Raw genomic sequence first — 22979 nt, forward strand, 5'->3', positions numbered from 1 at the left:
TAAAGCATATCAGATTCTACTAAAACATATTTTTATTGTATTTTCATATTATTATTAGAATAACATATGTATTAATTGCAGCATAAGTAATTTCCATAATGTATTTTGTTGTATAAGGACAATAAAGGTTACAATAAAAACATATTTCCGTTCTTGGTAGGAAACAGTCTCTGAATAAAATAATAGACTAACATTAGATCATTATCATATACATAAGCTGCTAATGTGTCAAACTGGTGCTAATGGTGTATGCAAGATGCAGAAGAAATGTATAACAAACATTTGTTTTTATAATATATAAAATCTTCTGGCAAATCTTCTGGCTTCAGGTCAGTTTGAAGGTCCAGATCTAGACATTGTCTGTTGGTCAAGTATTTTTTGTTGTCTGCTGAAGAAGGGCTTGTAGCCCAAACAAGATTATAATATTTCTCTTTTAGTGTTGTTGTTTTTTTTAGAGCATGGTAGTTTGAGAGACTGAAGCTTGGTTAACATCCTCCAAACTTGGACGCTGTCTCAGATGCTTTGACATATCAGGGAGTCATGTCTTTTTCTAGAGCATTTTCTCTTCTTTGTTGCTTTTGCATGTCCAGCTACTTTCTGTCATACATTCTCATGCTTTCTATCACATCTGCTTGTCATATTTTTCCATTGCTTGCCACTGGTTCTAGTGATAAAGCATATCAGTCTATTTTCTTTGCTGTATCATTATTTCAGTTATCCCTTTCGATACTTTTAACAACAGTCCACATCCATACTACACTTTTAACCTATGGAAATATAAAGTATGTGGCTAATATTCTTCTATATTCACATTAAAGCTCATTGGAACGATGGACCTATGTGATCCTTTACCATCCACACACGATGGATTTGTTTTCATGATCAAAAATTGATTTATCCAACATTAGGAACGTAATGTCTTGTTTTTAACAGATCTGAAGGTTACACTTTAATCTCCTCTTCCTCATCGGTATAGCTGTAAGATGAGGGTTTCATCTTGAGATGGTTGGTTAGTATTTCTTCTACCACATTCATCTTAGGCAGCTGTCCTTTTAGGAGCTCCTCAAGCTCATAATGCTGTGCCAGTACATCTGTAGCACTCTGAACCCCCCCACTCTCCATTCCCAGCCTCTCCCTGGCTGGATACCCTACCAGGCTGGTGGCGAGCTCTTTAGGGGACAGTTGACCGTTCATTGACTCTTTCATCCTGGCCTCCGCTTCTTCATCTTCTTCCGTCCATTCTAGCCCATATGGACTCTTCCTGCTGCCACAGTCGTCTCTCAGCAGTGAATCCACCAACGAGATGGTTGCAGAGTCCATCTCTGAGCCCCCATAGGCAAAGCTAGGCTCTAGCTCCTCCCAGGTGTGGCTTGACTCCAGGTGGATCTTGGGGCTGTCAATCAAGCCAAAGACCTCGCTCATGAGGGATGGCCCGAGGTCGAACGTGAAGGACGTGAGTGAGGTGAGTGAGGTCAGGGAAGCAGGTCGGATCAAGTCAGGGTCCAGTGTCAAATTTGGGGCAGAGCTCACTGACTGGATGGCATCTGTAGTATCAATCAGTGAGACACAGTGGACGTCTGGAGAACAGGAAGTAGAACCTGAGGACTGTTGCCGTTCTGACCGGGAAAGGCGGGGTAGAGTGACAAAGCCAGACTCCAGACCTAGGGAGGGGAGAAGGGGACAATTCAATTCCACACACAACATAACATTCAAGCGAATATTACAGGTAAATTTGTTTTATTGCTTAATTTAATTTATCTATCAGAAGAAAAAGAAAATGCACAGTTGGCTGTCTTGCTATGAGTCCAAAAATGTCAGCACGGATCATTTCCAATGTGAAATGTATGTGCAAGAAGTTTGACCCATCAACGTCCAGTCACCTATAGGGGGCAGTGAACACCAAGCTATCCAGGAGACGTCAGTGTCAGTGTGTTGTGCTGCCAGGGTGCTGACTCTATCAGCCCAGCAGCTGTATGTGTGAACTATGTATCCCCTCCCAGGCATGTCACCCAAGTCAAGCACTTACATGTCACACAGTCACACACTACTGCTCTTGTGACCCGGGACAGTGTCACAAAGTCACAGCAGGACAGGGAGACATAGATATTTGAGAGGGACAAACTATCCTCCAAGCCCTCAGAAACTCACAGCACAAAGACCTGCACTGCCTGTAGCTCTTCCCTATCACTGAAGACTTGACAGATTGTTAGGAGTGTTGTATGTGAGCCAAGGTGATTTATGAGCTGAAGGAAGAGACATCTGTCTGGGGTTCTCTGTTTGTTGGACTGTGTTTTTACAGCATGTCCTACAGCTGCTACTGTACGGCTTCTTCTCAACAACATCTGAGAAGGGTCAACCAAAACCCTAACCTTTCACTGTAAGTATATCATTGTAATGAGGGGAGGTTTCTCTGTACGTGTGTGTATGTGTGTTTGTACTTTAAGTATACATATGTGAACCACATACTCAAGCTTTTGACCCGTGTGTTTATTGTCTCTTATAATAGACTTCCCTTACCATAGGAGAATGTGGTCTCGTCTTGTGTCTTTGCAGGGCTGGAGAAGAGTGTTTTGGTTGGTGATCCCCCATTCGACAGCTCCACATCCAAGCGGGGGAGGGAGATGGCGTTCTTGATGATGGGGGAAATAGGGGGAGGCGGGGGGGAGAGGTCCTTAGAATCTCCCCGTGGCCTATCGGGGGTCTTCCTAACGTGTCGGAGGGTCCTGGAGAAGAACGCCCCGATCTTATTGTCGGGCGACGTCATGGAATCCGTTTCTCCATTTCCATTGGCTGTTCCACCGTGGTTGCTAAGGAAGGAGGTGTCTCCAAACACGTCCCCGCCGCGGCCGACATGCATGGTGTGACGGAAGTCACCGAGCGGAGGGCTGATCATGTCCGGGGTCAGGTCACCTTTGAACCGTCGTTTCCCCTGAGACTGGGAGACAAGGCCCTTCAGACCAGACAGCTTTCCTCCCAGATTCATACTGGAGCTTACAAGGACAATGGCCTCTAAAAACTATTTCGAGACAGTCGTTGAAATGGAGGGTTTTGAATGTTTTTATAATGTCACAAGATTCGGAGTTGTCCATAAAAAGAGTCCAAAGTATGTTCCTGCGTTCCGGGAAGGTTCTTGTCTCCAGACCTCTTGAACTCTTGCGTTTGATCAACGTGTATTAGCTTTGTAGTACTGAGAACAGTGATAGCAGGTTTTGGGTCTCCACTCACTAATGAACCACAGAATCTCACGATGGGATATAATCTCATTTGTTGTTATCCATATCCAGCTTGATTGGGTCCAGATAAATAGAGGAGAAAACTATGCAGCAGTTCCTGGAAGCAACCAGGCAGTAAGAATGGGGTCAGAAGGAGAGAGAGTGTTAACTAGATGCATGCTATGTGTAGTTGTTTACAGCTCTGAGTTTATTAAACATCAGCTCAGAAGTAAGACCAGCTCCAGCTGCAAATGTGCCTGGTTAAAACACTGGAAACATTGATCAACAAAAAGAGTTTGCAGGATTTAAAAACGTTTAAGTGAACTGGCTGAACTCCGTTGGCTAGAAAGTGTCACTGTCTGATGTAATTAAGAGCTGATAGGTAGTCTGGTGGGCTCCATCTGGATTATATGGCATATACATAACATTCAGTTATAAAGTAACTAAATCCTTTTTTTTCCCCAATAGACTTTAGTTGGTTTACAGAATTCTGCGTTCCAAAGTCCAGCGTCCTGGAACCATGTAAATATAGACCACAAGGTCTGTCCTGTCTGTCCCTGCTCTGGACTGGAGCCTGGCAAAACCTCCAGTCTGCTTTCTGTCTCAGAAACAGAGCTGGGGGAGGAGGGCTCCGCCTCTCCAAGCTGTGTCCTGTCTGTCTGGCCTCATGTCCTGCCTAAATGAAAGAACATTATTAGCCCCATTAGCAGGGAAAGAACCTTTTATCACAATCTGGTCTGACCAGCAGTAGTTTATAAACCAAATATGTTTTGGAGGATAAAACAGCATTTAGCCAAAACAGAGAAAGATAGAGAAACTTCACAGATAAGAAAATCACTTAGCTAGCTAGCAATCTCCCAGTGAGTGAGTCAGCAATGACAGGAGACTAAAAATATATAGGTTCTGTATTATTCTTTGCCAGAGTAATGGATTCCCTATTTTAAAATAGGATGATAAAATAGTGTCCAGACAGGGTCCTGTGGCTGTGTTCAAAGTTCTCTCCACCTCCCACGCACGGTCAGCTAGCTCTACACAAGGCTGCTCCGGCGGAGCCCTGGACTGGGATTGCGTCAGGTCTGAAGCAGCCTTTTAATTAGCTTCTGACCACAGTCCCAGGCCCTCTCTCCTTAACTTCTTCTAACTTTCAGAGGGCAGGGAAACATCCCACCAGTGAGGGCTTGACTAGGAGTGGCAGACAGAGTCTGAGGTGTGACTCTGAAGCTGAGAGGGTGCTAATCTATGGAGAGTGCAAACCCAACCCCTATAAACTTTAAAGCAGACTTCCTATATAAAATATTCAAGCTGGAAAGGAAAGAAAGCAAGAAAAACAGATTGCGGTAAGAATCTAAATCGTGTTTGTGAATTAATTAGTATGAACCTTTTTCCAAACACACTACCTCATATGAAACCTTCAAGTTGAATAAAGTTCCCGATTGGTCAACAATGTCTTTCTGGGACGCAGACTAGCTCAGACCCATCCTGGTGTGCTAACAGAAGGGTGTGGGCTCTGTGCCTCTTTAATCCTGATCTAAACACAGGACCTTTGGCCCACGCCCAGCATGGGTCTGGCCTGTCCCCCTGCACTCATATAGGCCAATACAGAGAAATTAAGAGAACGAGCAAGAGAGAGAAAGATGTGCCTGTATAGCTCTTTCCACAGTCCTTCCACAGCCTGGTGTTTCAGGTTTATCCAATGATGTAGTATGCAGCTCTCTAGTGTCTCTCCCTCTTCGCTGTTCTCATCCTTTCCTTCTCTCCTCCACCTGGTCCGTTGTTTTCAGAGTTAAATTAATCCAGCGGCCGGCACTCCAGGTATCTGATAGCACAGGTTGAGAATGATCCCCCAGATTGAGGAAAGACAACATGAATTAAGGTAATACGTTAAGCATTAATCTGGGCGTCTGTCTGACTCCTTGGAAGGAAAGAAGTGGGATGCCCCTCCGGAGGGGGGATGATCATGTCCAGGATTATCCCTTAATCTAGCCTCTTTTCCTTCCCCCGTTGAGCTGTCTCTCCCTGGGGCTGGTCTGGTTCAGGTCCCCTGGTCTACTGGTTCTCTGGGCTGGAGGAGCTCTGCATTCAATAGGAATGGTCTGTCTGCTGCTGGAAAGAAAGGTGGGAGAGAAACAAGAGGATAGAGACATTATAAAACAGAGAACGAGATGGGAGAGACAACGGGAGCAGGGATGAAGGCGGTGAGTGAGAGGGAGGAGAAAGAAGGAAGGAGATAGATGGTGAGAAGTCATTGGGTTTCCATTGGACCCTGTTTGCTACCATGTGTCTGTGTGTCAGTAAAGATTCTGGAGACCAGACAAACCACCATCTAATGGGAGTTGTGTGTAGACAGATTCCTGGGAGAAACATCACTGATCTCCCCTCCCTTTCTCCCTTCAACCTTCTCCACTCACCCTCTCTCTTTCTCTTCTCTCTCTCCCAATTACATCCATCATCCAGCCCACATTCTTAGAAGCACATTTGGTTTTGATCTTTTCCATCTCGGCTTCCATCTCTGTAGTGCAACGTACCGTGCTGTTTAACTGTAAACTGTGCTGTTGGACCAACTATCCTGCTAGCATCAACTTATCAACGTGCCCTCAATTATTTCTCCTATAATCTTTTTTTCTTTCTAACCCAGAATGTACTTTGTGTGGTAAATAATCAGCTGTTCATTTACTACCTTTTGCCTCTTCTCTCCCCTCTATACCAAACTTAGACCCTCTTTCATGTCCCACACTCACTAACCCAGCTAACCAGGTGAGCAAACATACAAGATAAGGACACAGTTTTTCACTGACCCTATGACTTTCATTCTATTTGTTCCCCTCTGTGTTCGACTTGAATCCAAGGAAAACATAACTGTACTTCCTCCTGAGCCAAGGAAATATTTTAATGCTTCCTCAAATATCCATACTCCAAAAATCACATTCTCTCTCTCATACATCTATTTGCCCTATTTATTTTGCCTTTCTTTCTTTCTTTCTTTCTTTCTCTCTCTCTCTCTCTCTCTCTCTCTCTCTCTCTCTCTCTCTCTCTCTCTCTCTCTCTCTCTCTCTCTCTCTCTCTCACACTCCCACCATTTGTTTTTTCTCATATTACTGAGAACACCCTTTGAGGGGGTCGAGAAAGGTGTCAGTTGCAACCATTTGGTAATGACAGCGTGATGAAGCACATAACATTCTCTACTGAACTTCATGTGTGGCAAGATCCCACCCCCCACATTCTGCTCTCCCACCCACACCTTCATCTCCACCGACACCCTCTCTCACTCATAAACACACACACACAAACACAAACACACACACATACCACAGTCAGAAGGCCCCCGTCAGGTGTAACGACAAACACTCAGAATGAGAGTTCACACCTCCCATAAACTGACCTCTTCCTGTTTACTGCAAAGATGCCAAAAGGGCAGTGGGTCACTCAGGAGGAATGTTGGGAGAAGGTAACATGGCAAAGGATAGCTCCTATTGGATGAAACTCTCATGTAATGTCCTCTCTCTATTTTCACTGCTTTAGCAATGACCCTCCTGACAAAGGGATGTACTGTATTGCTGGTTGGCGGCAAGCACCCAGGGCCTTGTACTTCAGTATTATAGAAATACTGTGGGGCCAACCATTAGGATATCTTGTGATGGAGGGGATTCTAATGACTGATTCTAGACAATATAGTCCTGTTTGATTTGGTAATAATAATTTAAAAAGTAAATAATAATAAAATACATAGAGGTGATAGAATCCCTCCAGTGGCGTTTCCTAGTACTGTGTAGGTGCCAACGAAAGGTCCAGGGGTTGTATTACGAAACAAATGAGTTGGCAAAATAAAGAGAGCGATCAATAAATCATGCTAGCCACAGATCTGCTAGTATTATAGATCATTGTTATCCATTGTACTGAATCAATTAGACGTGTGGCAAGCTCAGGCCTACAGAACGCAGTGCTTAAGTAGGTTATCACAGCGCCTGCTTCTCTAACAACCCTCATTGATCAGTCTTGAGTTCATCTCTGCTGATTGGTGATAATGAGTTTACAGCAAAGTTAACCAACACACTCCCTCATCGGTCCTGTGAAGTTTTAGGCTTTATGAGCACTGAGTAATTACGCGTAGACATCCCTCCATTGTTAAGGGCAGCGCAGTTCATATTTGGAAGGTAATTTGGTGGTGTTAAGTGGGCTTTGGTATGACAATGAACTATTACACTGTTGTAAAAAATAGTATTTAAAAGTCAGTTATAATTTTAAAACTCTTTATAACAATGCTGAAATGGACTCTCCAGATCTAGTTTTCACTGTGGCTCTTGTTATATTGAAGAAAAAATTATTGTAGACTACATTGCTGACCGTGTCCGTTCAAACTACTAGGCAGAACGTATACGCGATTTCATTCAGGAGCAGTAGCTACTTATGAGTTGCTGTCATACCAGGATATACTGCGGTCAAGGCAGCCCTAAATATATTTCAGCACCAGCAGGCAACAGATAAAGTTTCATCTGTAAGACATATGTAAGACTGTCGCATGCCACTTGTCCCTCAAACATGTCAGAGTTACATAGCCATCAAAACGTCTCAGAATCTCAGGCTTGCATACTATTATTGTAAATTGAAAAGCCTACTGACTTTATTAGAAAAGCCTATAAGCAAAAGTAAGTAAGCCTACTCAGACATATAAACCGTAACTACAAACCAAAATGTTTGATGTTAATTTACTTGACTACACTACTAACTACACTACTAAAAATGTAATTACGAAAAACGTGATTAATTTCTTCAACATACTAATAAAGAAAAATAAAACTTACATCGTTAATGGACATCAAAAGCTCAAATTTAGATTAAAATCCTTTCTGCACATAATTTGTTGTATTTGTGGTATGTTGTCTATACGGGCTTTAGATAGTGTTCTGCCTTAACCGGTCCCGCAGCATGGCAATCCCGCTAGTCCTAACTGAAACACTGAAATTAGTTTGAGGGACGGTAGAAAACGAAATGGGCGGACGTTTGCAAAATAGGCTAGCAGGCGACAAAGAATACCCAGATCAAGAATAGTGGGTGGGGCAAACGAGAGCAGGCACCTCACTAGATTCACTTATGCGTTAGCCAATGAACTAGGCAATTTAAAATTTAATTTTGCAGTCTGATAAACCTACCTGTTGGGTTCTAATTATGTTGATTGACCCATACAAAAAGTTAATATTTATTATGATTACTGTATAACAACACCAATGTCATTTATTGAGCAGCTATAAGGTTCGTGTGGGGTAGTTATTCATTAAGCCTACCTGGAAGGTTTGATACCAGCCAACCATTGGAACCACCGTTAGGCAACAGAAATTCAGTTCTCACAACATATTCTATGTGAACAGTTTCCCATGCTGGCCTCACCTACAGGATACAGTCTTATCAACAGGAACACAGAGGCATCCTCAGCCTGCCTCAAAGACTGATGTTTCTCGAAGTAATTAACTCTCCCAGGTGGCCAGCGAGAACCATGGAACAACCATCTAACACTTCCCCAGACCACACACCAGTATCAATATGTAAATGCCCCTCCCCCATGCATACACACGCACACCCACACACTTAGTAAAGTGTGTGTGTGTGTAAAACTGCTCCTTCCAGCCAACACCCTTCCTCATCTACTAAGAGCAGACCTCATGTTTTTCTGTTCACATGAACATAGTTACAGTCAGGATTAATATGTGACAGTATGATGGCAAGTCAGCATAGACCAATTAGGACAGAACCTGTTCACTTCCGTTTCAATTTTAGGAAACAAGATGACATACAGGATAGAATGAGAGATAGAAAATGAGAATAGAAGAAAGAGAGAGAGAGAGAGAGAGAGAGAGAGAGGGAGAGAGAGACAGAGAGAGAGAGAGAGAGAGAGAGAGAGGAGGAAAGAGAGTATTGTCTGAAGGCATGTCTGTATAAAGATTGTTGTCAGAGCTGTATATGGTCTGCTCTGTTTTCTGCTGCTACTACCCACTTGTCTCTTTCATACAGACTGGTATGCATAGAGACTGGCCCTGAGACAGAGCTAGTAAGAGATGTATCTCCATGCCCAGCCCAGACATGGAACTGAAGTCCCTGGTTTTTGACGTATGTTATGGGGCTGCAGTGTTTTGGTGCTTCGACTGGCCACATGGGAGTGAATACCTGATGAAGAAACACACACACTGGCCAAGCATCCGTCCACATGTCAGAGGGATATGTTTCCAGGTCTGTCTGAACATGAGATTGCATCAAGTTCACTGCTTTTGGTAGAGCAGTTATCTTTCTTCTCCCTCTCTAGCCTTTTTCTTTTGCTGCCTTTTCATGATATTACATCTTCCAGTCTCTCTTTTTCTGGTTTGTTTTCTCTTTTTTCTCAGGCTTTCTCTTTATCCCTCTTTTCTGCTCCTCCGTTTTGTCCCAAGATAAACAGACTGCCTCAGATTCTGAGGCATGCCAGCTATTTGACATTAGAAGTCCACAAGGTTTGGACACTGTTCAGATATGGGTCCCAAAAGGGAGGCAAGGTTACATTTTTAGTCTGCACTCCATCTTTTACTCTTTCAGTCATCTTTCGGTCTGACTGGCTCTCGCTTTAACTGACTTTCATCATATCTCTCTCTCTCTCTCTCTCTCTCTCTCTCTCTCTCTCTCTCTCTCACACACACACACACACACACACACACTTTATCTTTATATGTACCCCTCTTATGTCTCTTAGATTAGTCAGAAGTCTTGTGAACACAAACACAGTTTTGACACCCAATGTTGACACCCTATATTTGACCCGTTGTCCCTTCCATACTACATCAGTGTCACAGTTACACACTGCATATCAATTCCTCATCAGTCTTTGTGTCTGCCCTAAATTGTCATCATCTCATCAAATCAGCATGGAGAAACCACTGGTTCTCAGGCCTCAGCTATGGCTAAACATCTGCTCCATTCTCCAGGGAAAATCCTTCTCTCTCTTTCTCTCTGTCTCTGTCTCCCTCTCTCTCACACATACACACACACACAGGGCAATCTTTGAAGCATTCACTCAAACACATAAGGCAACACCCTCCCAATAATATATTCTTGCTTATCAAGTGTATATTTATAGTGTAAGTGTGTGTCCAGCTTGCTATGTACCAACATTGAAATCACTGTCAATCACCCTGCCAGACAATTTCAGTGCACAGCCTGGCTCAGGTCCAGATGTGAACCTAGCTAAGACTGTTTGTATAACAGTGTATCTTTATATGTGTGTTTGTGTACGTCTGCATGTGTGTCTGTTTCTCTGTCTGCCTGTTCTCTCTCATCACATTTCTTTCTATCCTTGCCTCTGTCCATTTTCTTCTCTGTGCGGCCAGCCTCTTCTTGTGTTCCGGCCCATCAGGACTGTGTGTGCGGTCTGACCGGCCGGTGACAACCACCACCCTTCTCCATGGGAAGTAACCAACTAGTGAGGTGAGACAAGTCCCTGTCATTCCCCTGTGGCCCAGTGAAATACACACACACACACACACACACTTTGTGTTTAAACTAGGCCACCATTGCTATGTGGAGATAGAGATCACTGTTTGGCTTTCTGAGCAAGATGAAGGGGTAATTACTCTGTAACCATGTATCCAGACGAAAAACAACTGAAAGAAGGAGGGTGAGTGAGAAATAACAAGTAAAAGTTGACAAAGTGGAAGAGACATTTTGAAAAGGGGAGGAAGGAGGCAGTGGGCTGGTACTCGGCTTTCTCCAGTGGACTCACTACATGTTTTTATTTTGTAAGTTTTGTTTCCCTGTGCGTGTGTGCTTCCAACACCCCCCCCCCCCCCCTTTTCCTCGACTTTCCTGTAGCACAAGAGGGTGTTTTCAGACATGTGACAGTTTTGGTCTGGTCTTTTAACTGTTATGGCCCTGCCAGTAACATGGTTCTGGTCCTGGTCTTTGTTACTGTGTACTGGTGTGTTGTCACCAGTTTGCCCTAGTGTCTGAACAAGGCAGCTCACATTACAAAGGCCTATGACTGGGCGAATGGAGGAAGGAAAACAAGAGAGGTGAGGAGAGGAAGTCAAAGAGAAGTGAACTTAAAGTTCATATGAAATAGACGGAGATGGAAGGAGAAGGATGTGAGGTGTTCCAGGCTAGAGGAACAGGATTGGATTTTCCCAGACTCAAAAAAAGATGACTTTCCAGGAATTCTGCATAGAAAGTAATATCCTCCAGACATATTAAAGTTATTTCCATCAAGATAAAGTTTGGGGATTTAGTATGCCAACAGTACCATTAATTGTTTTATAGATGGTTAGCTACAATTATTCCAAATTGAATCCAAGGGCTCCCCTCACAAATGTAACCTTGGATTTAATAGCACGGTCAAGCAGAATTACTTTGTGTTGGCCAATACAGTATGCGTGTATGAAATCATGCTTCTCACATTGCTTAAAAACTAACTTACAGTAAATGCAGCACTTAATTAAGGGTAGTAACAGGTCATGCATTGTACAGTCAGTATTTATCGTTTCCCCAGTCGCAGGGCTGTTCAGCATTAGTCCTCCAAGGTTGCTAGGAGCTGCTGTTCAGAGGCCCAGACTAACATGACTCCTGGAATAACAGCAGCTACTGTGTTGGTTGGAAGACTAGAGCAAGGCTGTCTAGTGAATCCTGTCCTGGACACAGGTGCACATTTTCCTGGAGTAAGATATACACTGCAGTCTCTTGGCCAGAAGGAGAAAATCCTAAATGTCTTGTTTTCATAAAGTCTGACCATGGTAGATGGTCCCACAGTAACTGCCAGAATAAAAGAGCGTGAGAGCTATGGCGAGAGACAAGGAGTGAGACTCCATATCTTTGGCATGGAAGATTTGCACCCTGTTTTTCCTTAAACATATATTTATGTAATGGAGCATTAAGAGACCCAGAAAACCAGTCAGGCAGCTAGCCTGTCTGTCTGTAAGTCTGTAATACAGAGTATCAGCCAGCCAATCAGTTAGTCGACCAGATAGGGATCAATCCAGTCAATGATCCAGCCTGTCATTTTCAGTTGGTCAGTTTTTCCTCTCTGTAACAGGAGAGGAGGGTGGAGGAACACAGAGGAGTCAGGAGAGGAGGGTGGAGGAACACAGAGGAGTCAGGAGAGGAGGGTGGAGGAACACAGAGGAGTCAGGAGAGGAGGGTGGAGGAACACAGAGGAGTCAGGAGAGGAGGGTGGAGGAACACAGAGGAGTCAGGAGAGGAGGGTGGAGGAACACAGAGGAGTCAGGAGAGGAGGGTGGAGGAACACAGAGGAGTCAGGAGAGGAGGGTGGAGGAACACAGAGGAGTCAGGAGAGGAGGGTGGAGGAACACAGAGGAGTCAGGAGAGGAGGGTGGAGGAACACAGAGGAGTCAGGAGAGGAGGGTGGAGGAACACAGAGGAGTCAGGAGTAGCAGGGAGCCGTTGAGGGCGGAGGTGTAGACATCGGTATTTGTTTGGACTGTGTTCTTATTTCCGTGAATTCTGACCCGTCAGGAAGCGTGACTGGGAGTGAAGACAATAGGCTATTGTGACGTTCAGCTTTATGTGCATGTTAGCCTCAAACAGGAAAATGTAGTGAAAAACGCATAAACACAAAACCACACGCACGCAAATTTGGAACCCAAAATAGCAATGCTCTAATTGCACATCTCACAACACTCTCCAAACTGCATTGACCTTGCTTCCTATAGGTAGGTCCCTCACTTTAACAGCTTTCCAAAGCCCTGGATCCCACAGCATCGCAAGACTGACCCCATATCTTTAATGTCCCAGTGAAGGTGTTGGTTCTAAGGCTAAGCTCTGGGCCCCCTGCTCAGGGATGGGAGTTAGAGGGACAGGAGCCCCCTCCATTGAAGCCAGTATCTGGAGGAGAGATAACCAATAGAGCTTGAACTGCATGTGTGTTTACTTTGTGTGAGCCATTTGTGGTGTGTGTCTGAGGCCCTTGGGATGAAAGGGGTTGGGTCAGGAGTGGGTGCTGGTTTTGTGAGGGATGTGTGTGTGACCTTTGATCTGTGTGTTTGGACCACTGACCTGAGAGTCTGAGCTGGTGTGAAACCTCCTTTCTAAGTCTAACTTCACTCACAAACACATATACATAGTGACATACACATATCCATGTAAACAGCACACACATACACTACATATACCCACCCTCACATCAATACCAATTTCCTTGTCATAGATCAGGTTCTCCACAGTTTGCCAGCATGTGGATAACACCATAATACAACTGTGTCCCTCTGTTTGTGATGAAGGCATCTGTGTGTGTTTGTTTTCACAGTCTAATTAGTAGTTAACATGTGGTGGAGAGTGGCATCTTAATGATACTGTGTGTGTGTGTGTGTTTGTGGCTGTAGGCATGGAAATAGCGTTGTGTGGTCATTCATTCCTGGGCGAGATAGACTGTCATCTTCTAGAGCACAGAGGAAGAGAGAGGGGTCTGAGGCAAGGATGCCAGGCAGACTCTCAGGTAAAAAGGGTGAAGTGCATAATCCCTCATGTTTGACTGGACGAGACTATGGTGGCTGTGTTGCTCCTGGGATAGCTGTGTTTGCCTCCAACTATTGGTCTAGGGCAGTGGGAGTGAGGAAGAAGGGAAAGAGAGAGGGCCAGAAAGAGGACTGGAGAAAGAGGTAAAGGAACAAGAGGGAAGAGAGAGACAAAGAAGGAAATCGGGTGTAAGAAAAAGAACGAACACATAAATAGACACAGGCGGCTTCCTTATATAGCTCCGCAACTCAGATCTGAGAGGCAAGGGTTATTTTATAGCACCTCCTTTCCACAATTAGTTTATTCTAACGTGCAGTACAGAGTGCAAGGAATCCTTCTTTTTGCCATAGGACCCTCTTAACCTGTCAACCTGCATGTTTGATAGAGCTCACTGACCATAAATTATTCTTTCAGCTGCTCTGTTTAAAGTCCACTGCACTCTCTCAGACAAGCAATCACTGCACGCCTCAATACAACCTACAAACTTATGCCACAAATGACCATACAATTATAGTGTTAAAAGGCCATGAAAACATAGACTTGTGCATGCAAGCACGCACATACATGCATGCATAATCACAAGCAAAAGTGTTACTTGTGACGTCTGGGACATTGAGGAGCACAGGGTGACATGAAGAACACCCTCCATCTGTGTGTAGTATATTCCGAGCTGTTAGCAGGAGTTTTTTTCTTCTGTGGGTTGGAATTTAGCTTAGGCCTGAAGCCACACCGTAGCTTTGGAGCTAGGCATGCAGGCTTTCTATGCTGCCCAACTAAAAACAGGCGGGCTCCCCTCCCCTCCTTCTCTGTCCTCACTTCATAACCCCTACCTCTACCCTGTTTAAGAGGTCTTCCTACCTTCAAAATGCCATTTACTGGACTGTCCTGTATTTTATTGGTTAGCATTTTCCAAGGATATGAGTTTCGATGTACAGAACTGTAATATGAATGGTTTAATAATACAGTCCTTGAGTATGTCAGGAAATAGTATTTTAATTAAAAAAAAACTAATGTTCAGAAATATGCAGGATGGGTAATTTTACCATCACAGTGGTGATAGATTATTTTTTGAAATTCTCTGGTCTCACTGGCATATCTGGATATATTTACAAATCTTATAATTATATGTGTGGTTTTGGGCTACAGTGGAAGATATACTTAGCATAATGTTATGAGAGAGAAGATAAAATGCTGAGCTCACAGAGTGTATGTGTGTGCACATTTTGCAAATCAGGCTTGTATTGTATAACTCCACTTCAATATGAGATTGAGAATGTCCCACTATGTTAAACTACATTGTATGTGATGTGTTGTAGTTTATAATTCCATTATCATCGAAGGTCAGCTAGTAGTTTGAAAAAGAAGAAACATTTTGTCTCATTGTCTCCAAAGTGTATTTGTTCATAATAACAAAATAAATCTGTGAGCGTGTGCTTATGGTTGAGAGAAATAATATGAAAGAGAAAGCACGAGAGCGGGAGAAAGGATGGAAAGTTTGACAGAAAAGTATTTTACCTCTTTGAATCCCACCCAGAATACCAGAGTGACAACACTAAAGTCTTAACAGCCATGCCGGACTAAACCTCTGCCCTGCCAAGGCTTCAACTTAAAAATCCCTGCAAAATTCAGTATGTGTGGTTGGAGGACTACCTATAGAGTAGCAGCACCTACCATTCTTTAAATCTTACCCTCAGCCATTACAGACCTGGTATTTCCTGTGGGAGGGGATCAATTCCTTGGGCAGGCACTTCTACTTCCTGTCTGGGTTCACACCCCGCCTAAAGACATACTTCCTGCCTCAGCAAACCCTCCCTCCTCTCCCCAGATCACCTTCGCTTGCCTATCACCCTCCTTCATTCCCTTACACAAGCCCACCCTCTTCTCCTCCCCTGTCTGCGTTTTCCCTCCTTCCCCTTTCAATCACATACAATTCTATACAAGGTTTCATGCATAAAAGTTATAGGAATACCCTAGTTACATGCAGTTCCTCCTTTGTGGTTATATGTGTATACGTTATATGTGTAAGTAGAATAATAGGTGTAATTTGGTGGATTTTCCCATGAAGTAAGCAAGCAGGTGCACCCAAATCTGGTAGGGAGGGTTAAAGAAGCAGTGTCATATGAAAGGGTTGGTGGAGGAGGAGGGGCATGCTGGAAAGGAAAGATAGAGGACTCAAAATGGGAGAGTTGACAGTGAAATGGAACATTAAAGAAAAACATGTTTTAACATACTGCGCGACTACACAAAAGACTCTTACAGATGTTGAGGGCTGTTGACCAATCAATTGATCACTGTTCTTGGCAGACAACTATGATACTGTGACAGATAGTGATCAGTTTCTCCCGTTTCTACTGTTTTGCATTGGTCTTTTAGAAATGATGTGTTGCTGCTCTCTGCTGGCCAACAAAAACAGGCGGGTAAAGATTATTCTAAGTAGCTAGACTCAGGGAGCAACTAGCCTTACACGATTTTGGTTGGTTTACACATACTGTACATGTCAATACAAGTCAGTGTTTGTGGATGGTAATTATGTTTAAAGTCTTTTATTTTTTTACAAATCATGGTACACAAGATGTATGTTAAATAAAATATGGTTACATTGTTACCTACAATAAAATTGACACAAAATTCCCCTAATTTTGACAGCAGTAATGCACATTCCATTCAGAACTACAAATAGGCCTAAATCATTTAAAAATGCTAAAAGCAGAGTAATGTTGAGACACACTTTTGGTCATATTTGCTTAAATAAACTTCACATCCTGACCTGCAACCAATAAATCTAAAGGTTTGACTGTAACATTAAATCATGCTCATGCAATTGCTCATGATATTAAACCCATATCAAATAGATTAAATGTTTGGTTTAAACATGTTGAATCTTGGTCTGGGTTTCCAGTAGATGAATACACACTCACTTAACAAAACTGGTCCTCCAGGGCACTGTGCTGGCCCGTGATGGCTGAAACTCTCTGAGTGGTATTCTCCAGTTGTTCAACAGCCTTCTTGATGTCAGGTTCTTGCATCAGGAAATTCTTATCATTTTCAGTTATAAACAAAAGGTCCACAATCTCAGTCATCACATTGAGCAATGGCTTAAGCAGAATTACTGTAGAAGAGCTCACCATCTTGGCAACTTCAACTTTACCAGAAAGGATGCCCAAAATGTTTACTGCCTTTCTTAGCGCCATCTGAAAATCTGATACTTCTATTCGCCTACTCTTCACCTCTTCCAGTTGATTTTTAATCTGTAGGATCTTGTTCTTACAAAAGGAAATATTGTTTTCAGTGTTTTGTTTCTCTTTCTTTTTTTTTTTCAACTTTTCAGTACAGGAATCAACCAAGGATTTAAAGTTGTCCCTCTCTTCTCGTGCTGTCCTGGCATTTCTGTCAGCTCTTTCCATGTCATCTTGAGCAGTTATGGCTATGATAGGACCTGTGAGAAAACATATGATAGTAAAAGAACGTATGATATGCTTTCTTTAGGGTTTGATGCTGTGCATGATGTGTATTAGTTCTCACTCATTGCTTGGTTTACAATCTCTATTCCAAACATCAAATATTAATTGATCTTTACGTAAAAAGTCTTAAAACTTCAAACCTATACTCTGACATTATGTATTTACATTTAGTCATTTAGCAGACTCTCTTATCCAGAGTGATTTACAGTAAGTACAGGGACATTCCCCGAGGCAAGTAGGGTGAAGTGCCTTACCCAGGGCAAGCATGTTTGGGACGTTACACAACGTTCCCCTAAGATCTGTTCTCTATCAAAAAAGTGTTGTTGTATCTCATAAGCTATGTAGAGGAATCAAACCACAAGATTAGTAATAAAGTCACAGTGAGTCATAAAGTCACCACTGTCTGTGGTGACTTCTGCAGTGTCATCTGCAAACTTGCAAACCTCAAAATGTTCCAATTCAATGTCTGACTTATTATTTTGTCTCACTTATTCTAGTAAGTAGGCCTACTTCAAAATACTGGAGTAGCATTGTAGTATATTGTTTAAGAGAGTAACAACTCAATTCATATGTCCAAGTAAATATTGCACAATGTAATAGTTCATGTTAATTTAAGTGTTATCTAACAAATCATACAATTGGTATACATTGTGCGCAATAAACTGTGATTATACTAGTCATAGCCACAATGTGTTAAAATAGAAATCTTACCTGTGATCCATCCAACTATGGGAATTACTGTAATCCCAATTCCAACATTCCTTATGATTTCACTTTCCTTTTCTTTTTCCCTCCAGTTATCCAGACACCTTTGGGAGGACTTCATGTTCTCCTCAGCTCTATCAAGAGCTTCCTTGCGAACTTTCAAGTTGTCTTCTGCAGCTTTATGTTCAATCTTCAGGTCATCTATTTTAGCCTTAAAGTCTGTACACTCAGACTCTAGCTTCCCTTTCCTAAGTGTCAGTTGCTCAGTGCACTCATCCACTCTCTTTAGTTCCCGATTGGCAAGGTTTTCAGATCTCTTTAAACACTGCATTCCATTTTTTATATTTTTGATGACAGTGCAACTCCTTGTTTGGGAACCATTAAGTGTAAGCAACAACTCAGACATATCAGTGAGATGACGAAGTCCATTTCTCAGATCTAGTTTTATCTTTGAGAGAAAGTCCTCCCTTTTTTCTTGATACAGCATGTTATCTGTTAAAATAGAGTATAATGACACCAATTTATTCTATTTTCGTTACCACTAAAGTACATTACCACTAAAGTACAGATGAAAGTGTTGTGCCGAAAACGGACTCCCTGACGAAATCTTGCTTTAAGAATGAAGAATACGGTTGAAGGTTTTATGGCTGCTGATCACGCTTATCCTTCACGGACGAGCAGGCTTGTTTCCGCAGCTGTGCGATGCAGGTGTCAAGCTTGCCGTGCTGATTTCCTTGAAATCATATCGTTGTGAATAAATGAACCCTGCCCTCTTGACGTTTTATAAAATATGACACTCCCACTATATCTTGTATAAAGTAGGCCTATGCCTCTTTTAATAACCGTTCGGTAAGACTCTTGACCTGATCCTAAGCGAATATCTGCGTGTCTCCATAGGCTACTCAGAAAGGCAAGAACCGTGTAAGTCTAAAATTAAAATACTTTGTTCATAATAATATCTCGTGCAACTTTAGTGTCGAAGTGGTTATACCCAGGGATGTAGTGGAAGCTAAACGCGTTTATGCACCTCCCGGTTCGCTCAACATCGCATTAAGACAGGGACAAAGTGCTTTCAAATACGATGATTCAAGTACAAGCCAACCTTCCCGGTTTCATCTAAATAGGCCTAATGAAACGTAATAATAAATAAATAATAAAATTCATAGTTTATCCACCTCATTACCACCACTGCTTATAACATACTTCCGTGTTCAGTTGTGATAAATAGTGCACATTTATATTAATTGACTCGATTAGCCGTTGTCTGTTCAGATTTTACTTAGGCTGAGTAAATTATTTTTGCTGGAATTTTTGGGGATGCTACTTGTCGTGTTGGGTTCTTAAAATACAGAATAAAGACGCAGCAGGGTAGATTCCATAGGTAGATTTATATGACTTAACTTTATTCACTCCCGGAACCTTTCCCGCTATACCCTCTTGTGCCCAGACAATGTCACTATTAGATCACACCCCTACGGCTCGTAACGAGCAATCAATTATATTTTGCTACACTTGAATGAAACCAACGTTGACAAACTAAACCAACTTTGAAATTGCAGGCATTTATTTATCAGTAAAGCTTGCTTTAGGCTCAGCACCAGAGATACAGGGCCCATTAAAGCCACTCAACTTCGAGACTCAGATTCATGCTATTTTTGTTATTTTCTTCACAGCCATCATGACATCCAATAATATCAACAAAATTATTGGTGGCGTATCAAAGGCATCCCACTGTAAGGATGACGCAGTCATGATCTTTCAAGGGAACGCTAATTGGGAAGAGTACTTGACTCCAGCCCCACTCTCGATCGCCTTTCTGGGTGAACTTGTCTTCATCTCTGCAAAACAAGACTTCTCTATTAAAGATGGTGGACCAATTGATGGATTCAAGTTCATTAAATACCCAGACTCCTTCCGTGCTTGCCTCATGCAGGTGTGCAATTCAGGCTGGGAAGCCTTTAACGAAGCCCACAAGAGTATGGACAAAATATGCCTCCATACAAAAAATGTTCCAGAGTACATCAAGACCGCTGTGAAGATACTTCTTCAGGATGATGATATGCTCGTTCAAAACTTCCTACCTGATACATTGGAGAGCATAGATGCAATATCCAAAGACTGTGTGCAGTTGGCTAAATCTGTTGAAGAGAGGTTCCTGCATGTTACTGATGTCATTTCAGAGCTCCTTGAAACATGCACAAGTGCCAAGCAGCACTACGGCAACCGTTTGGAAGAAGTCAGACGTATAATGGAGGAGGAAAAACGGAAGAAAGACATGTTGGAAGAGGAAAATAAGCGAGTGGAAAAGGAAATGGCTAAACTGGACAAGCAGATGGAAGAGGCTAATGATAACTTCCAAAAAGCTATGACCAACATTCCCTCAGGCTGGGAGTGCATTGCAATGGACTTTGTTGATGGAATGGCAAAATCTGTCAACTCATTACTCTCCTTGCAAGTGTTGAGGGCAAGTGAAGGAGACCAACAAATTATAGATGCCTTGGGTAATCCAACAAAGTCGGCAAGCAACATTTTTACCAAGTCACCTCTACTGCTTAAAACCGCTGAGACCTTGAATAGCTTTATTAAGGATGATGAAATCCAGTGGTCAAAGATCACTGATATCAAGACAGGCCAATCAAATTGTAAATGGTTGGTGAACCGGATTGAAGAAGTGATCAACATGATACAAGATGAAGACCCATCTCCAGAAAAAAAGGAAGTTGAAAACCTTTGTGAAGGGTTCATCACCATTTGCCAAAATTTAGAAAAACTATCCACTGAGGGCAAAAAAAGAAAAAACAAAGAAATCGTCAAGAACATCCAACAGATACTTCTGTCCACACAGAAATTTGATTCTGCGAGCAAAAAAAACACAAATGCTCCTGCATTCCCAGTCATTTCCCCCGGAATGATGAAAGTTCAAAGTGGTGGTTCAGCAAGTCAAATGGCTATAAAAAATGCTCACTTCTGCATTGAGCAGATGAAAGTCCAGCTCACCCAATCAAGAGAGTCCTATGAAAAATCCTTGGAAAGAAATGAGAAGACGAAGAGAAAACTAACAGATTGCCTCATTACAATGAGAAACTGTGAAGTAAAGGACATTAATTTTGAAACTACCATTGAACTGCTGGCTACTGGTCTTCAATCAATGGGGAGGCTTCAGGAGAAGTGGCGTAAAATGGCGCAGTTCTTCCAAAAGGTGTCGAATATCATCGACACCTGTCTCAAGACCTCTCTGAATGACTTTGTTAAAACAGCCAGCAAGCCGTCTCCTCCAAACATGAAATATTCATCAAAAATGTTTTTGAAAGATATGATATATCAACAAGCATTCAAAGCATCTGACATAGCAAACATGGTGAACATGATCTCTGGAACATACACAGAGATCTCAACACTGTACCTGATGGACCGAGTCAGTAGCTTGGGAAGACTCATGACTCTGGATCCAGAAGACCTCAGTTTCCAAAGAGAGCGCAATATCCTGGCAACGTCTTGTGATAATGCTGCCGCTGAAATCCAAAAACGTGTCCTGGAAAATAAAGAGAAGTACAAGGCGAAGACCCAAGCCAGAATTGAGAAAATTGAAAGAGAGCTGAATGCAGCATTGCCTCCACCATCTGAAGAGGAGAGGAGGGAGACCAGAGAGATAGTGGCTGCTGGATTTGAGGTAGCTCCAGAGGACGAGGCTCAGTTTTATTAAGTAAGTAGCATACTTTCCTTTAATTACTTGTACCAGTCTAGGCTACTTACATTCACCATTTTACATCTTATCCAGAGCGACTACAGTAAGTACAGGGACATTCTCCCCTAGGCAAGTAGGGTAAATTGCCTTGCCCAAAGGCCACAATGTAAGAGGCTATTTGTAAAAACACTCGTTATCTTTCATGCCTGGTCCAATTTGATTCAGCATAACATACTATCTACAAATTTACTGCAACCTTACAATATACTAAAATGTCCTCAACTGTGTCTTCAGCAAACAGTTAGAAAGTTTCATTAGTAATGTGTGGTTTTCAGTCTATAAAATGCCATCACAACGACTTCATTCACCTCATCTTTCTCACTGCAACACTTCGTATTGATGATGATACTTGTTCTAGAAACCCAGGACTCATCAAGAGCCACGATAAAGATGAAGAGGTCAATGCAGGTGAAATTTGCACGATCCAACAAGAGAGTCAGCACGAATAAGTATATAGTGTTGCCCTGTGATTATAAGAAGTGCAATTCTATCTAGTACACAGCTACAGCTAACATTTACCATTCATCAAGAAAAAAAACATGTTTAGATAGAATATAACTAATTCATAAAAACAAGACTAAATGTAAATGTCATTTGTTTATAATTCAGTGTGAATTTCAATGTTTGTTGTAATAATCAGCAGTTAAATACTGGTTGTGGCGGACTCAGGCTGTCTGAATTTTCTTGAAAAAATTGAAAAAACAAGAGGGCATTTTGTGGCGATTGCTTCCTTTTTCCATCCGTTTTGAACTACCAACATCGTATGCATCACAAGCTTCATGAAGTTGGGTGAAAATAAATAAGATCAATAATTATTCATGTACATTTTCTTGTGCATGCTTAGTGGAACATTACTCACTGTGGTATTCTAAACACTTAATGTAAAACTATTACAGAGCTTGTTGCTTCCTTTTCTTGTTTTTGATCTTGTTTATTCTTTTTCTGCTGCTTTTAATGTTTTTTGTACCTCTGTACGGTATCCTTGAGTGCCAAGAAAGGCGCCCTGGAAATAAAATGTATTATTGTTATTATAAGGTTAACAACCTTCATTTGATTTGATCATGGGTCTATGAATCTGAGTATATCCTTGAAATATTATGACAAAATAAATCAGTATTCAAAAGTATTATCTGGGGTCCTGTTTCCATCTCAGTAGAAAATATGTTGGGTCTGATAAAACATTATTTAAATGGCTCAAATACAAAACGATCACAATAATAAAAGGAACATTATTTAAAATATTTCACAGAGATAAAATGGGTAGAGAATGTGTGCTCTTCTGGGTCATTATGACTATGCCTCCAAGCAAATAAATATGCATTAAGGTCTTTCTGACAATAGTCCTTGCTGGCTGTCCCAGTGCTTACATACTCAATC

At 42.1% G+C, this 22979-nt stretch overlaps 3 protein-coding genes across 6 annotated transcripts; 1 reads left to right on the plus strand and 2 right to left on the minus strand.

Annotated features, from left to right (window-relative positions):
* Positions 1-14: 14 nt before the first annotated feature.
* Positions 15-15223, minus strand: cdc42ep1a (CDC42 effector protein (Rho GTPase binding) 1a). 3 transcript variants are annotated; one of them, XM_084670395.1, is made up of 3 exons: positions 15207-15223; positions 2518-5312; positions 15-1661 (listed from the first exon to the last, which is right to left on the minus strand). In XM_084670395.1, the coding sequence occupies exons 2-3, from the start codon at positions 2981-2983 to the stop codon at positions 943-945; spliced, it is 1185 nt and encodes a 394-aa protein (XP_084526521.1). In that variant the 5' UTR covers positions 2984-5312; positions 15207-15223; the 3' UTR covers positions 15-942. The 3 variants fall into 3 exon arrangements, with proteins under 3 accessions (XP_084526521.1, XP_084526519.1, XP_084526520.1); XM_084670393.1 differs by lacking the exon at positions 15207-15223 and adding an exon at positions 8012-8152; XM_084670394.1 differs by lacking the exon at positions 15207-15223 and adding an exon at positions 8012-8152 and having other exon boundaries at positions 2518-5315.
* A 1055-nt stretch (positions 15224-16278) lies between these two features.
* Positions 16279-18576, minus strand: LOC146259803 (uncharacterized). Its single transcript, XM_084669742.1, has 2 exons — positions 17864-18576; positions 16279-17127 (listed from the first exon to the last, which is right to left on the minus strand). Exons 1-2 carry the CDS (start codon positions 18342-18344, stop codon positions 16610-16612), a joined length of 999 nt encoding a protein of 332 aa, XP_084525868.1. The 5' UTR covers positions 18345-18576; the 3' UTR covers positions 16279-16609.
* Positions 18577-18627: 51 nt separating this feature from the next.
* LOC146259804 (uncharacterized) lies at positions 18628-22896 on the plus strand. Of its 2 annotated transcripts, XM_084669740.1 has the most exons (3): positions 18628-18778; positions 19531-21560; positions 21961-22896. In XM_084669740.1, exon 2 carries the CDS (start codon positions 19536-19538, stop codon positions 21558-21560), a length of 2025 nt encoding a protein of 674 aa, XP_084525866.1. In that variant the 5' UTR covers positions 18628-18778; positions 19531-19535; the 3' UTR covers positions 21961-22896. The 2 variants fall into 2 exon arrangements, with proteins under 2 accessions (XP_084525866.1, XP_084525867.1); XM_084669741.1 differs by lacking the exon at positions 18628-18778 and having other exon boundaries at positions 18866-21560.
* The last annotated feature ends 83 nt before the right edge of the window (positions 22897-22979 follow it).

The sequence above is a fragment of the Hypomesus nipponensis genome, chromosome 13 (genome assembly GCF_054491055.1).
Source record: "Hypomesus nipponensis isolate SF chromosome 13, ASM5449105v1, whole genome shotgun sequence".
In the NCBI taxonomy this organism is placed as follows: Eukaryota; Metazoa; Chordata; class Actinopteri; order Osmeriformes; family Osmeridae; genus Hypomesus; species Hypomesus nipponensis.